This window comes from Arachis hypogaea, chromosome 13 (assembly GCF_003086295.3).
Source record: "Arachis hypogaea cultivar Tifrunner chromosome 13, arahy.Tifrunner.gnm2.J5K5, whole genome shotgun sequence".
NCBI classification, from domain to species: domain Eukaryota; kingdom Viridiplantae; phylum Streptophyta; class Magnoliopsida; order Fabales; family Fabaceae; genus Arachis; species Arachis hypogaea.
Window position 1 is genome coordinate 138,160,647 of NC_092048.1, and position 16,732 is coordinate 138,177,378.

General features: G+C 37.1%; 2 protein-coding genes across 7 annotated transcripts; both read right to left on the reverse strand.

Moving 5' to 3' along the window:
- Window positions 1–1,834: 1,834 nt before the first annotated feature.
- Window positions 1,835–4,062, reverse strand: LOC112791996 (L-ascorbate oxidase homolog). Its single transcript, XM_025835065.3, has 2 exons — window positions 2,444–4,062; window positions 1,835–2,360 (listed from the first exon to the last, which is right to left on the reverse strand). The coding sequence occupies exons 1-2, from the start codon at window positions 3,790–3,792 to the stop codon at window positions 2,060–2,062; spliced, it is 1,650 nt and encodes a 549-aa protein (XP_025690850.1). The 5' UTR covers window positions 3,793–4,062; the 3' UTR covers window positions 1,835–2,059.
- A 2,287-nt stretch (window positions 4,063–6,349) lies between these two features.
- On the reverse strand, window positions 6,350–11,994 carry LOC112791997 (uncharacterized CRM domain-containing protein At3g25440, chloroplastic). Of its 6 annotated transcripts, none has more exons than XM_072213234.1 (8): window positions 11,579–11,984; window positions 9,567–10,063; window positions 9,034–9,084; window positions 8,807–8,881; window positions 7,989–8,415; window positions 7,305–7,706; window positions 6,931–7,071; window positions 6,350–6,725 (listed from the first exon to the last, which is right to left on the reverse strand). In XM_072213234.1, exons 4-8 carry the CDS (start codon window positions 8,863–8,865, stop codon window positions 6,699–6,701), a joined length of 1,056 nt encoding a protein of 351 aa, XP_072069335.1. In that variant the 5' UTR covers window positions 8,866–8,881; window positions 9,034–9,084; window positions 9,567–10,063; window positions 11,579–11,984; the 3' UTR covers window positions 6,350–6,698. The 6 variants fall into 6 exon arrangements, with proteins under 6 accessions (XP_072069335.1, XP_025690852.1, XP_025690853.1 ...); XM_025835067.3 differs by having other exon boundaries at window positions 7,962–8,415; XM_025835068.3 differs by lacking the exon at window positions 9,567–10,063 and having other exon boundaries at window positions 7,962–8,415; window positions 11,579–11,994.
- Window positions 11,995–16,732: the final 4,738 nt, after the last annotated feature.

Below are 16,732 nucleotides of genomic sequence, written 5' to 3' on the forward strand. Positions count from 1 at the left end.
GTTTAAGTTATTTTATTAAAAAGAGCTTAATTAAGTTGGTTACTAAACTAAACCTTAGTCGTGTTTGAATATCAGACAAATTTTAGACGACACACATGTGACGTGTATCCTGCATGTATATATAATTGTAACTTAGTAAAAGATTAAAAAAACTCATTAGTGTGGCTAATATTATTCGTAGTTTATATTTTTAAAATGAATTTGGAAATAAAATTTTTTATTAATTAATTATTACAGAAAAGTAATTTAAATATTAATTTAAATAAAATACTAAAATGTAATTTTATTTTATCTAAAACAAATTATATTTTATATTAGTTCTAACAAATTTTTAGAATTTGACACATGTTATTATATTTTAAAGTGTGCTGTATCTTATGTTTGTCGCTGTGTATTATAGTTAAAAATATTCAGTACTTCTTAATTTGGGTATGTAAAATTTAACACTTAGTAGGACATTCCGGTTTAAGTTAGTTTACAGATATTTCTAGTTACAATAAAATTTTTGTTTGCCTACTGTTGCTCGAGTGAAAGGATACCTCTAAATACTTTTGGCCATGCTAAAAGAAAAGTATAAAACTAATTTGAAGAATACAAATGTTATGTAAATACTAAAAATAAAACTAACCATTAATATATATATATATATATATATATATATATATATATATATATATATATATATATATATATATACACTTGAGAGCCATTAGATGTTTTGACTGATTTGACTAAATTTTCATCTAACAGTTTTCATATATCAATTTCATGTGAAGTCAATTTTACTTGAATTTTCACCATATATATATATATATATATATATATATATATATATATATATATATATATATATATATATATATATATATATATATATATATATATATAGGGGTTAACCACCAAAAACGCCCCAAATTATTCATACGCTGACAAAAATCTATCCAAATTTTACTATCAACAAAAATACATTTAAATAATTTAAAAACACAACAACAATACCCAATAGTAAATATATATTTTCAAAAAATATCTTAGAAATTGAATTTTGATGTAAATTTTTGCAAATATGATTATAAAAATAAGTTATACATAAAAATTGGTGATTTTTCGGTAAATATATATTTTTTTATAATTTTTTTTGTTAACAACCAATAATACTTTTAAAAAATCACAAAATAATATATACATAGTAAAAAATTACCAAATTTTAAGAATAATAATATCTCATTTTTATAATCATGTTTGCAAAAAATTACATCAAAATTCAATCTCTAATATATTTTTTGAAAAATACATATTTAATGTTAGGTTTTTTTGCAAGATTATCTAACATTAAACATGTATTTCTCAAAAAATACATTAGAGATTGAATTTTGATGTAATTTTTTGTAAGAATGATTAAAAAAATAATATATTATTATCCTTAAAATTTGGTGATTTTTTGTTGAGTATATATTTTTTTGATAATTTTTTTGTTAACAATTAATAATACTTTTAAAAAATCACAAAAAAATATATACTTAGAAAAAAAATTACCAAATTTTAAGAATAATAATATCCTATTTTTTTTAATTATGTTTGTAAAAAGTCACATTAAAATTCAATCTCTAAGATATTTTTTGAAAATATATATTTACTGTTGGGTATTATTGTTGTGTTTTTAAATTATTTAAAGATATTTTTGTCAATAATAAAATTCAGATATATTTAATCCAACCAAATTAAATTATAAAATTTAAATGAATAATGAGTAAAAATGACAAAAATAATTTATATTAATATTAGACTAATTTAATTAGATTTAGTTCACAAAAAATCATCTTCACATATAATATTACTCAAAATATTTATCTTTCATTCATACTATAAAAAAAGAACGTATACAGAGGGGAAAAAAAGAAAAGAAAAGGAAAAAAAAAGAAAGAAAGAAAGAAAGAAGAAGAAAGCTTATTGGGGCGCTAATGACATGGTTGATACATAACATTTATATCAACCTACACCACACAAGTTACGGAAGCATGCAGAAATATCTCCCTTTCCTAAACAAGCAACGATCACTCTAGTGGTACACAGGTCCCGGAACTGGCATATCCTTTACGATACCGCAGATTTGCTGCGTCAGGGGAAGGTTGTACTCATCCCTCAACGACTTCTCCGGTGACAACACACTAATGTACATCTGTTGTCCCAGGTAGCGGTTCTCCGCATTCTCCGACCTCAAGTTCCACATTCCAGCGTTGTCGAATGTCAACAAAATCGCCGACCATGAATTAGGGAACACTTGCACGGTGTGCCTGCTCACTGCATCAAGAAGGTTGTAGCTCTCTCTCCTTTCTGGGCTCCACCTTCCTTCCTCCATGCTGCGCAAACCATGTTTAATTTATTTGTCAGATATGTAACACAAAACTAACTAACTAACTAACCAACTCATTCATATACTTACCCGACGAGGAAGAAGGAGTAACCGCCAAGGTTGTAGGACTGGACGGATATGGTGGGGTTCTCAAAGATGATCTCAATGAAATCCCGGAAGGTGGCGGTGAGGACGTTAGGGGCGACGGTGATCTTGCTGATGAAATCGTGGGGATTGTCGCTGATGATGTTGTACTTGAAGACCTTATCATCAACGCCGTAGTACTGAGCGAGTTTGAGTGGAGTCTCGGGATCAACGTGGGAAACACCGTTGATGGCGTACCTGAGCTTGCCACGATCCCTGAAGACAGAGTTGACGAACTTGATGGTGCGAGTAATGTTGATCTGACCGTAATGGTAAGATCCCTGAGGGTTAGGCCTGGCAGCGCTAGCCGTAAGGTTCCACCTGAATGTCTTGAACTGGTTGAGAGACCAGAACCAGGTTATTGGAGCGTGTGGAATGAACAAGGAAGCGGCTTTATCGGAGCCTTCGTAGCCAATGAGTGCCTTTCCGTCAAGGAAGTAACCGGTGAAGCGAGTGGAGGCAACAACCACGTAGTCCCTTGGCTCCTGATTGGCGGTGACGAGAACGGTGAAGCACTGTCCGACGTGGACATCAAGGGACTCGTAGGTGTTCTGAACGGTGTGCGAGCCTTCTGTCTCAACAAGTGTCATGGGATGGCCTTGGATTCTGAAGTTCAAGGAGTCTTTGTTACCAATGTTGCAGATTCTGAGTTTGTAGGTCTTTCCAGCCTTCATTGTGTAGAGTGGTTTCTCTTTGCCGTCGAGTTTGGCAGTTTGACCGTTGATGAGAACACCGTCAGGCATTCCAATGGACTCGCCTCTGTCAAGGATCTGCTTGAGGGCCTTGTGTCCCTTGGTGTACCAGTCACCAATGAGGAACCAGTACTCATCCTCGGGATCTGGGTATGGAACTGGGATCAACAACCTGCTGAATATTCTCAAGCCACCAACACCACCAGCCATTCTATGGAGCCCAAGGCTTGGGAAGTAGAAGTAGCTACCGATCTGATCCTTCACCTGGAACTTGTAGGTGTAGTTGGTCCCCGGTTGGATGGGGCACATTGTTCCTGGTGTACCATCTTGCCATGAATTCTTCCTCAACTGGATACCATGCCAGGTGAAGAGGAGAGGCTCGTCCAGGTTGTTGAAGACATTGACAACGATGTTGTTGTTGCTGGAGCAATTGATCTCAGGGCCAGGGAACAGGTTGTTGATGAGGATAGCTTGTTGTGGAGTACCCAATGGAGAAATGGTACCATAAGAGACATTCCATGTGTAGTAAACATATGGATCTTCAGCAATCACGGTTGCTGCATAGAGGCAAAACATTGCCACTAAAATGACTGCGCGAGCCATTTCAATGTTTTATTATTCCCTTTCAGGGGTTATTCTTTCTGGGTTTATTCTTTTCGGAAGAAGTAGTAGATGTTTGTATACTTTTTATTCTTTTGATTTGATTAGTGCCTTGCCCCTAATTCCCCTTTTATACACACTTTCAGGTGCCTACCTGCCATTGGTTTCTAAGTTTCTTCCGAACTTGTGTCTCCACCACTGTGCTTTCTTGGTTCACCTTAAGAAACTACCTAATATTAGCAACACAGATGCAATTATTACGGGTTTGTATTGTTGGCGAAAGTTCTTACTATCATGTGAGTATGGAGATTATTTATCTTCACTGTTTTTTTTTTTTAAGTTTGACTTTAGATTCTAAATAACTGTTAATTATTCGTCCTACATTAAGATGAAAATTTCTCTATTAAATTCAAGAAGAAGAAAAAAAAAACAGAAATGTTCAATGTGGCTTATGGCTTAGTTCCTTAAAAAGATTTTATATAATATTTATCTACTGTTATTTTTAAATTTACATCCTCTAACTTTTAGATTTTTACTTTAGAAGATAGAATGAGATCTCTCACTATTGAATATTTGTTCTCTTATGGTTTTTTTTTGTCTCACCTATAAAATAAATGGTAATAGATCATATTTTATCTTCTAAAGTGAAATTCAAAATTTTAAAAATCTAAATCCGTTATTTTTGTCCTTAATTCATATATCTTTTGTATACAAATGATCCCTAGTTATATCTACACTCAAATACCAGTAATTCTATAAAGAGAACAATATTTGTATACTTTTTTATGTATCTCTCTTTTGTATACTTTTTCATGGTATAAAAGGGAAAAAAGTATTTTCTCTTACTTTTTATTAATCACTTTTAATTGTAAAAAATATATATATATAAAAATATATACAAAAATAATATGTATAACATTCATATTCTATATAAACTAAGAGCATATTCCACCTAATCGAATCAAGAGCATACAAAACATATTTCAGTCATGGCAGTAATGGTAGAGATTGTGCATTTTTCTACCAGTATTTGAATTTTTGGAAATGCTGGGCTTTATGGCCTCCAATGTAGCCCAAGAAACGTAAAAAGGGACACTGCCAATGGTAGGTGAAACTTTGTTTACCGCAATTATTTCTACAAATGTATCTTCACAAATTTCAACTCCAAATCATGTCCCAAAAAAACCTCTAAATAGTTCTCTTCCCAAAGAAATTAGAGTCCAAATAAGAGAGGGCTGTAGATTAGGGTTTTCACCACAAAAAAAATGGTATAAAGTGTATATTTGTCATTTGAGTATTAACTTCTGGACAAATAATATTCATTTACTACGCTTTGAGACAGAAGCGAGGATTGATGGTGATTTGGGACAGAATGTGGGTTTTATCATTTATGGGATTGTTGTATAATTGGGGGGCCTATGTTTAATATTTACGTCATGGGGGTTCTTGTATAAAAATAAGAAAATAGTTAACCAATTTGGGTTGGTCGAGTGATCAGCTTACTCGTCCACTTAAGCAAGTGTCGGAGGTTCGAATCCTGCTTTGTGCATGCAGCAACCCATTGGCTAGTGGCAAACTCTTAAATAGAGCTCAGATTCGCGACGAATTAGTTTTTGACCTATCGGGTTGGAGAATATCGTGGACAACCAAAAATAAGAAAATATCAAGCTTGAAAGTGGCTTCATTATCAAGATGAAAAATCACACTTTATTCTCTCAAGTGAAAAAAAATACTGAGAACCCATTCCCCTTATAACATGTATCTTTATGCATTTGCTCTTTTTCAAAAACGGTATAATTTTTTAATTATTTAAAAATGTAAACTTAGTTAAGTTAGTTTAAGCTTATTAACTTACTGTTGATTGTAAAAGCCTAATTAGTGCAGGTACAACATATATAAAGCCTTCATTTTAAATTAATGAAGATAATAAAAAAAAACATTCATTGATGTCCCACCTAAACATTTCCTAAGGAGTTTTGCAAAAAAAAAAAAAAATAGAAAGCAATTCATCATTTAAGACAGCTGATAGGCTTAAGAGCAGAAAGGGAGGAAGTAAAAAAAAAAACAAAACAAATGTTTCATAGCATTTAAAGAAAGGTGCTTGCTATGGTGCCTAAAAAGTATTGTCTAATTACTAAAATAGGTAAAATAATTAATTCTAAATTTAAAAGTATAAAAGTTAAAATTTTTTAAATATTTTAAAGTTACTGTAAAAAATAATTTAGACAAAAATTAAGCACCAAACAAAAAACACCATAGAATTGTTAAAGTGGCAGTCTATTAATGTCTCCAAGACTCCAACCCAACTTTATAATAATTTCTTTTTATCTAATTTGTCTTGTGTGTTTACTGTCTACTTATTCCACAAAGCAACCCTAGCGCTGCAATATTAAGCTTATTTCTATAGCTTATTAGTTATTACTAATCAACACTTATTCACACAGCATTGCTGATTTTTTTTTTTTTTGTTGTTGTCCTAAATTAACGATAAAATTAACATAAAATGACGTGTTATCATACAAATTTTTCCAAGATAGACACCAAAAAAATCGTTACAAGATAAAGGATAAAAGGATGTTTAATCATAATTGCATGTTTGATATATAGCAACTTGACAATTCTAGGCCTCGAGACTACAAATAAATATTCAAATGTGAGATCCTATACTCCCTTAAGCGCAAACAAAATAACATTGTCCGAAGCTCGTGTATACGTTAAAGTCCACCAATGGTAGATTCATGCTTCTAGAATTTCTGACCAAATAACCACAAATTAAATTGGGTGGGGAAAAAAATGTAGCTGATGCAATATGGTGTTTGAACATTAAAGCTTAGTCATTATCCATTTATTCCCATTCATTGCTCTTTCCACCTACATTTTTCCTTTAAAACTGTGTGTAATCCTGCAGTTTAATTTGTCCTGGTAGATGATGGTCCCTGCCACAATTTGGAAAGAATAGTTATTACAAAATTTATTATTTATCATAAAAGTTAGGGATAACTACTATTTTGGTTCCTAAGGTTTGGGGTTAGAATCGAAATCATCCCCAAAACAGTACTTATCCCTAAAAGTTATGAATTCTAATGAATTTTTTCATTTGGAGATCAATTTCTACAATTGGCTATAAGATAATGGACCAACCTTAATATCTTTAGTTGTATCATCTTTCCCTTTTCTAAATTTTGCGAGGTGCTGGTGATACTCTTCAAGCTCCTTCTCCAACTTTTCAATGAACTGGCTTGTATGTTCAAGTGACTGCTCGTATCTATATTTCTCCAAGGCCTATAAATTTTACGTATACAAAATAAGTTAGAAACCATAAGCATTATGCAGAAAAAATAGAATCCACTACTTTTTTCTCAACAAAATATATTTCAACTTAAAACAATTGTCAACTACAAAGGAAGGATGCTACCCTTCTGAATGACAGAAATACACATAATTCAATGTTAAATATTATATCATATTTATCAAGAACTACATTTGGTAAATGCATAACACAAAGCTGAAATTACCTTTGTTTTTGATAATGTATCTGGAGGTGACATTACTTTTGGCTGTTCGTAGTTCTTACCACGGAAGAAAATGATAGTATTATTAGGCTTGATGTCAATCACAATGCCTTTGCTCAGTCGAGCAAGCTCTTCAGCATATTCATGAACCTGCCCAGGTTTGCAAGGTTTGCATATAACCTTTACTGTCTCATGATTCTTCCAATGAAGATGCATGTTAAGAACTACCCCACCAAACACTCCTCGTCTCCCAACCATAACAAAATGCTTCTTTTTCTCACCCGTTCGCTTCAGGTAATGCCTCTCTTCCTCAGTTAAAATTTCAGGATCAAATGTTTCCGCAGGGATTTTCAGCATATGATATTTCCTTAGCTTCTCAATCAACCATGTTTCTTTTCGCTTGGCCTGCAGGTTTATAAGTTGAGAGGAAAATCAAACCTCACAGAAGCACTTAATTCAATTACAACAAGTCCACATGTAGCTATATCTGATATCCAATTCCCAGATGGCAAAAAGCATTAGCATCGCCTTTCAATCACAGATTATTAGAATTCACCTTAAGGATTATTAAAAATATGTAAAAAGTAAATTATTATTACTGAAAAATCAAGCAAATGAAACGGTACAAAAATTAACATTACAGAAATAAGTCAAGCCAACCTTTTCAAGCTTATATCTAATTCGAACCTCTGGATTTGGGGAATTCATCTTCTTTTTAGCCTTCAAGCGGTAGAATCTGAGCTCATTCAATTTAGCTTTTCTAGACATTTTCTTCTTTGGGCTCTTTTTTATGGAACTAATATCATCAGGTGACCCAAGAGAGAACCTCACAACATCATAATCAGTCTTCACCTGAACTGATTCATTACTTATATATCTGGCAGGTTTTGAGTTTCTCAAAATACCAGGGATTCCAAATATATTTGATCTCTGCCAAAGATATCCCGATTGAGAAGGTAGATATGGAACCCTTGAAAGATGCCATGCTGTGTTGCAAGTTTGTGGATGTATGCACGTATGAAGAGTTGAAGACTGGAAACACCAACTTGCTGCAGGATATGATGCAATGGTCGGAAAATCCTCAACTAGACAGTATAACGTGAATATGCTATCTCTGCATTTGTGAGAATAAGTAATCAGAAGCTAGGGCCTATGAGCTCTATAAAATTATTAGGAACTACAACAAATATATTCACAACAATGAATCAACTGCATACTGATGCTAGCTTGAAGGGTACTTAGGGTCCCGATTCTAATTGAGGAGAATGGAGAAAAAACAGTTATATAAGATCTTATGTTATATATAATGGCATGAAAGTAAGTTATATTGTACAAAATATATGTTGTGTGAACTAAAATTCTAACCCCCTTCCCTCTCTTTTTTCTCTCTTTCTCTCTTTGCTCTTGCCCTATAGGTAAAGGAAGCGAGTAGTCAGGATCAGAAGAATAGAAAAAATCACAAAAAATAAATATGTAACTAAAAAAGGCATCAGATAGAAGTTAACCTCTTGAATCTACTTGAAAACCCATGCCTTGCAGCTCTGAATAAGGCCGCAGAAAACATATAAGATCAAATCCAACTGAAAAATAACAAATGGAAAACTGATAAGGAACTATCGGATAGAAAGATAAAGAATTGAATTAACTAAAACGTAGAGAAAAAGACCAGCAGGCTCTGGGATAGGCCTACTGAATGTGGGGGGGAAAAAGAACTCAGGTGATGATTACTGACTCTTTAATGCTGAATCCTGATTCATCAGTTATGGATTCCGATTATGCACATCTGTCGATTTAGACCAGACATTAAATAAATAAGTGATATAAGCAATCAAAAGGCAATTCATGATTACCAGTTTTCATATAACTAAGACAAATTGCACATATATTAGTTTTAGAGAAGAAAAGTAAAGTTCAGAGGATATTAAAAGCTATACAAGTTAGACTTGCCATGAGAATAGAATTAGCCAGTTAGGTAGTTCTTTGAAAAATAAATACGAGTCTGTTACCAACTTGACAAATTGACAAATTATTAACAAATTAACATGACAATAGCAAGAAGTGAACAACACAGCAACCAGCGGAAAGAAAAACTAGGCAGCAATAACAAGTTAACAACATAATAAACCCAACAAGAAACAACTAACACAGCAGCAATTAACAAAATAACAACACAGCAGCAAGAAGTGAAAAACACTGCCAGCACAGCAACCAGCAGCAAGAAGTGAACAACACAACAAGGATCTAAGAGTAGAGAACTACACCTACCAGAACTGAGGCACCGACGGAGACAGATGAAAGGCGAACACAGCAGCGGCTGGGAGGCGACCATAGCCACGGCTGGAAGGTGACTGGAAGGAACGGACGGAAGGAGAGGATGCTGTGAAGGCAATGGCGACGAGGAGAAGATAGGAAGGAGACAGTGGCGGGAGAGGTTGGCAGATTCTAAGAGAGGGAGAAGGAAATTCATGGCTTCAGGAAGAGGAAGAAGAGAACAGCAAAATGCACGGTTGTTGGGACTTGTGAGAAGAGGAATTGAAGGTGCTTACTGGAAGAGAGGAGAAGTGAGAACGGTGGCTGGCTGGGAGAAGTGGGGGACGGTGTCTCTGGGAGCAATAGAGGATGAGACGAAGTAACTTCTCTCTCATCCTTTCTCTTTTCATTCTTTTTAAATTTCTTTTTATCCGTTTTGGGTGTTTTTTTTTCCAAGGTTTTGAAAACTGGACCGATCATCAAACCACTTTAGTCACTGATTCACTGATTTACTGGTCCAACCGGTCCAACCGGTGATTCAGCCGAAAAAACCATTTTAGAATAGAATAATAAATAAATTATAAATATGCAAGTATTAAGTTGAAGGTATAAGGTAGTATGAAGTTTTTCCAATGGAGTGGTGAATTACTCTTTTAGGATTTTCCTTTTTTTATATTAAATGCAAAATTGCCAGATGAAAGCATGATACCAAGCAAGTACAATTCCTCATCAGTACATAAAATGTTAAAAGAAATATCTGACAAGAATAGGAAGAATATCAAATGAATTATCATAAATCCAACTGAAAAATAAACATAGTACCCGGATAAATAAATTTGATAACATTAATAATAACAAAGTTGGTAGTGGACTAGTGCTAGAAAGGCTTCACCAAATGAAGGTGCATACAGGCTTTAAGAGACAATAGACTTGGGTTTGTGCAGTAGCATTTTGGATGAGTTGCTTTGAAGACCATTTGGTAAAACTAAGCTTTGAATAGGTACAATACTGGCTTCACCAAATGCTCATAACACACAGAAAGACAGTTTCTCAAGATACATAAATAAGTGCTCATCCTCTAAAAATAATCATTTGAATTGGTATAAGGCAGGAAAAAATGACCATAAGTCTCTTTACCCAAGTCAAAATAAACAACCATATCTGAACTCAACAATCAGCATTCAACACCAAACATTACAAAACATTAACCAATAATCACACTAAACCTGCAACCAGCAATTACAAAACAGCAACAAACATTAGTACATTATAAAACATTCCAAAACAGTGATGACACTAAACCTGCATAGTAAATAATCTCAAAGACAATGATCACCAATATCCAGCAAATAAACAATTAATACACAACAACAATTTAGCAAATAAACAAGAACAAGACCTAAATAGAAAATCCAACAAATTAAGTCGCAGCAACCTAACAATTTGGCAAATTAACACAACAGCAGCCCAACAATTTAGCAAATTATCAACTTGACAAGTTCAAGAATAGAAAATCGTAACAAAAACAAACAAAAAAATTAAAAGTAACAGAAGAACACAAGAACAATTAGCAAATTAACAAGTTCACAATAACAGTTAAAATTTACCAGAAGAACACTAGTGCAAATGGAATCATCATGCTAATATGTTTTCTGCAAAGATGCTATTTGTGCAGCTAAAATTCCTAATTACTATGATCCAATTATTCTAATTTCACATGCAATCAACTTACTAAGTTTCTAAAAGCTAGAAATTATAAGAACCAACCATAAATATGGTTAAAGCATTTCATCAAACATGTTGAGTGCGGTAAAATTAAAACGAAATAAGAGAATTAAAAGCTTAATTTCAATGTGATAGAGAAGAGAACATAACCATTGTAACTTTAATTCAGTCTATGAAAAAATCCAAACCACTACCAAATAAAATAATTACTTATTGTAATAGAAATCAGAAGTTGCAGAGTTTGAAGCAGAGTATTGGTGTTGTGTGAGTGTATTGTCTGGTGGCGGGTTTAGGGAACTCACGGCAGCGACAAAAGAGAGCAGTTCGAGGGCTGGGTGGAGAGTGCGGGTTGGTCGCAGAGTTTGAAGCAGAGCAACGTGGCTTCCAGACGATGGCGAACTCGAACGGTGAACAGCGAGTGAACGCGAACGTGAATGGCGAAGAACGCGAACGCGAACGGCAAACAAACGGCGACGGAAGCGCGGCTGAGCAGACAAAGACGACGGACGCCGAGCTCGAGGAAGCAGCCGCGATCGGTGACAGCGAACAGGGGTTGAAGACTTGGAGCACGAGGGAAGCTAGATGACGGATGGCGAACTTTGAGTGCGACGGACTGCGGCAGTATGCCACTCCTTGCGGCGGTGGTGTAGGCTTGCAGTGCTAGGGTTTTGTGTGATTTCTCTGAATGAAAGGAAGAAAGGGAGAAAGGGAGAAAGAAAGGAAGGAGCTCCCTTTTTTTTGTAAACCGGCCGGGTTCCGGTATGGTCCGACCGTCCGGATCTCGTCCGACCGGTTTTCTAATTACCGGTTTTACATGCCTGACCGACTGTTAATGTTACCGGTTCGCAGTTGAACCGATACAGCCGATCTAATCCGGTTTTTAAAATATTATTAAAAGCCAAACTGATTTTTTGGTGACTAAAAGCCAAACTGATTATTAAACCGTTCTAGCTACTGACCAAAATAACCATTTTATAATAAAATAATAGATAAAATATAAATGAACACAGTAAGACATAATTAGAATAAACTCAATATTCGTATGGAAATCTTAATTTTGCTGTTTGACTTGATAAATCTGAAAGAAAGCATATGTAAAAAGATGATGGATTCAATAAAAATAAGTAAGCCCCACTTTAAGTGAAAACAAAGTCAAATATTTTTAAACCCAATATTTATATCATAGAGTTTGAATGGGTAGAGAGAGATACATGTAAAAGATAGAGAGAGAGAATGTTAGAGAGAGAAAGAGGTAGAGAGAGAGTATGGGTGGGAAACACTGAGAGGGGTAGTTATAGGAATCAGGTTAAGGATCCTAGGGTTTGGAACAAAGAAGAGTATCGTCGATTGGAAAATGAATCGTTCTCGATTTTCTTGGATAATCTACCAGAGGACATCTCGAAGAGAGAATTGTATCAGTTGTTCAAATGGACTGGCCGCATAAATGACATATACCTCTCACGGAAACAAAAAAGGGGTACGATCTACATGTTTGCGTTCATACGATACACTACAAAGGGAGGAGCGTTGAAAGCTATAACTGAAATGAATCGTATGAAGCTGAGAGGAAAGGAGGTGTTTGTAGGAGAAGCAAAGTACAGAAGGTCTGTGGCTACGAAAGACATGAAGAAGATACAGATAGCAGATGACAAGCGAAATGACATGATCCGCCAACCTCTACGAGAATGCAAGCCTGCTCAGATAATTCCATCTAGCTGCCCTGAAGAGGTTTTCAAAGGGAAAAAGCTCCAAGGTCCACATGAAAATGGATGGACGAAGAAACTGGAAGTGGCCGTGGCAAAAGGAAATTTAGACTGGCTACAGAAAAGTATTATAGGTGGTACGACGAAGGCCATTGACTTTAGGACACTAGAGGGCATGGTTGAGAAGATGTTCCCTCAAGTAGTTCAAGTTCGTGAAATGGGAGCGTATAAAGCAATGTTGACCTTTGACAGCCTGCTGAACGCTGAAGAGACGTACACGTTTAAAATGAATAGCCTACTGCAGTTGTTTCATACTGTATGGAGGTGGGATGAATCAGAAAGAAGTGAATCGCGCAGGGTGTGGTTAGAGTGCTTTGGAGTTCCGCTTCATGTTTGGTCTGTGGATACCTTTAGGTCGATAGGAGGTCTGTGGGGAGAGGTGGTCGGGTGTGATAAAGCAACGGAGTCATGCTCTTCGTTCAGTGTCGGACGGGTCCTAATTGATACATGTGCTATGGATGTCATTAATGAATGGGTTCATCTCACAATAGGCACCAGTGGATTCGATATTTTGGTAAAAGAGGTGGGTAAGGAAGCTTATGGTTCGCATTGTAACATGAACAACGTGGCGGATGATATACAAAGAAGCGATTACTGGGATTATGCAACAACAAAGGTTGGTGATAGTAAAGGCACCACATCTGGAACGTCAACAAAGCTGTTAGGTTATGATCATCAGGCTGAGGAAGTTGCCATGAAGGTGCTAAGGGAGGAGGTTGAAGATGAGGGTAGACCTGTAATTTCAGAATTAATTTTGAACGAGTGGAGTTATGACAATTTAATACAGAATCAAAATAAAACGGTAACACACCAGCCTCTTAATGAAGTGCATAAAGGAGTGACGGATTCGGCGGGATTTGATGATTGCAATGAAGGAGAATCTGAGGCCACCTTATCGTGTAACTATAGTGGATCACATATTGGGCTGGGAAAAGGGGTTAGTGTGATTAGGTCCAATGTAAGGGGCTTGATAAAAATTTCAGATACTTCTGGTTTGGGCCAAGAAGGCCCAAGATCACAACCAGCATTGCAAACAAGCCCACAACGCAAGAAGGGCGCTGGTGGATCTCCTGGGCTGGATTCATGCAAACTGATCCGGGTAGGAGGGCTCCAACGAGAACGGGGCGGGTCTGGCCATGCATCTGTAACGCGAAGGTGCTCCCGTGTGTGGAGGAGCGATGGCGGTTCATCGCGCCAGGAAGTCACAGGCGCTGAAGGACGCCGCTGGGACCTGGCGGTGATTACAGAGTCGACTCAGGCGCGCCCTTGGGTGGGTGAAGAAATCACGATGGAAATCGGGAACTGGAATGGCGAAGTGCAAAGTCCCGTGGAGGGGGAAGAAGCCTTCGACCGATCTGCTGGAGGGGATCCGAGGATGCTTGGCCATGTTGAAGGCGGGGATGATGATAGAGGATGCCGATCGGTGATGGTGGTGGACCGAGCAAGAGAGGGCGCAGTGGATGCGATTATGGTCAACAGGACCACAAACGAACCTGAGGAAGACACAACCTTCGGGCTCCACGGGGAAAAAACCGCTGCTGCTGCTAATGAAATTAATGGTGTTGGCTTCATAGAAGACACTAATCTCACCGATCAGAATGTTAGCAAGAGGGGGAAGAAGGTTACGCGAATTCTGATGAGGGCAGTGGCACCGAGGCCCCAAGCCTGGATGAGCAGGAGATAGAAAACAAGAAGACCTGGGAACTAGCTAAGGAATCAGGAGCAGTGTTGTATGATGAAGAGGATGACATTATGGCTATTCTTCAAGAACAGAATGAAGAAATCGCTCGGAAAAAGAGGTTGGCAAAACAGAAAGCTAAAGCAAGACGGAGCAGGCCGAAATCTCACAAAAAGGTGTGTAATTATATTGTAAAATGACTATAGGAGCATGGAATGTTAGGGGGTTAAGGGGGGATGGGAAGATGAGGATGGTCAAGGACCTAAAGAAAAAATATAGACTGAACATGTTAGGCCTGGTAGAGACTAAAAAACAGACCATAACAAGATTTGATGTTTTGAAAATTTGGGGAAATGGCTGTGTAGGGTGGGAGTATGTGGGGTCTGATGGTGCCTCTGGTGGGCTAATGTTAGTGTGGGATGATGTTTTTTTTAATTTGCGTAATTGGCATAAAGGAGAGAGGTGGTTGTGTGTAGAAGGGAGTTTGGTGAATAATAATGTTGAGTGTGCTTTTTTCTTAGTTTATGGTGCGCATTCTAGAAATGAAAAACTTATTGTGTGGGAGGAGTTGAGTTACATAACTGGTTTGTGCCAGGGCCCCTGCTGCTTTCTTGGGGACTTTAATGAGATTGTACAGGTGGAGGAAAGACAAGGCACGGATACGTTAACTCCATCGGCGGAAGATTTTAAGAATTGGATAGCTGACATGGGATTGGAGGACTTGCCAATCACTGACCGTAAATTTACATGGTTCAGAGGACGATCTTGTAGCCGTATCGATAGAGCCTTGGTCAGTTTGGAGTGGCTTGAGGTGTTCCCGGAGACTCGCTTGAGAGGTGGGCCACGGGGGTTGTCAGATCACTGCCCTATTATCGTGAAGGTCAACAGGCGAAGGGATGGCCGAAGACCATTTAGAAGTTTAGATTCGTGGTTCACTCATGAAGGGTTTATGAGATTGGTTAAAGAAGAATGGAGAGGGCTAGGCGACTTACAATTCACTGATAAATTAAAGGCGTTGACGGGTCCTCTGGGAAGGTGGCATAGGGCGAATTTTAGTGATATGGATAAGAAAATTGCGAAGTTTGAAGACGAGATTAAGAAGCTGGATGATATGGTGAGTAACGGGGTTTATGATGGAACGATGGAGGCTAGGAGGAGAGCCTTAGTTATGAGCTGCGAGAAATGGTATGTGAGGAAAGAACTACATTGGAAGCAATTATCAAGGTCGAAGCACGCTAAGGACATGGATAAAAATACCAGATATTTTCACAACTTAGCTTCTGCGAGAAGGAGGAATAACAGGATTGATGAGCTGGTTATTAATGGACGACTGATAAGGAATCAAGCCAGGATTAAGGTTGCCATCAACGGTTTTTACAAAAACTTATATCATCAAGAGAGGTCGCCCAGGATAGGTTTCAGAGATGGTCTAGTGAATGTGATCTGTGAGGAAGATGCTTTGGCGTTAGAGCTACAACCGACACCTCAGGAGATTAGAGAGGCAGTGTGGGATTGTGACTCCTCTAAGGCTCCAGGATGCGATGGGTACAACATGAACTTCATAAAGAAGTGCTGGGATGAAATAGGCACTGAATTCACGACAGCGGTATTGGACTTTTTCCAATCCTCCAAGTTACCAGCAGATGCTAATGTTACCTGGGTGGCATTGGCCCCCAAGTTTACTGGAGCCAAAGAAATCAAAGATTTGCGGCCGATCAGCATGGTGGGGTGTGTGTATAAAGTGATCTCGAAGCTATTGGTTAGGAGAATGCGGGGAGTTATGCCAGGTCTAGTGGGTGAGACACAGACTGCTTTTGTCAAAGGTCGGAAGATCCATGATGGGGCCCTGATAGCGTATGAAACTGTCCAGTGGTTCAAACTAAGGAAAAAGGAAGCGGCAATTGTTAAGTTAGATTTTCAGAAAGCATATGATAGGGTGAAGTGGAGTTTTGTGGATCTTGTTTTGCAAAAGATGGGGTTTCGAGAAAGGTGGAGGGGCTGGGTTATGGAATGCA

Excerpts from the sequence above, each read along its gene's own strand:
- LOC112791996 (XM_025835065.3), bottom strand. The coding sequence starts at position 3,792 with ATGGCTCGCGCAGTCATTTTAGTGGCAATGTTTTGCCTCTATGCAGCA. Across the intron at positions 2,361-2,443 it reads TACTCCTTCTTCCTCGTCGG|CATGGAGGAAGGAAGGTGGA; the intron begins GTAAGTATATGA and ends TGGTTTGCGCAG.
- LOC112791997 (XM_025835068.3), bottom strand. The coding sequence starts at position 8,865 with ATGTTTTCTGCGGCCTTATTCAGAGCTGCAAGGCATGGGTTTTCAAGT. Across the intron at positions 8,416-8,806 it reads TTTTCAAGTAGATTCAAGAG|AGATAGCATATTCACGTTAT; the intron begins GTTAACTTCTAT and ends TCACAAATGCAG. Across the intron at positions 7,072-7,304 it reads ATACATTATCAAAAACAAAG|GCCTTGGAGAAATATAGATA; the intron begins GTAATTTCAGCT and ends TAAAATTTATAG.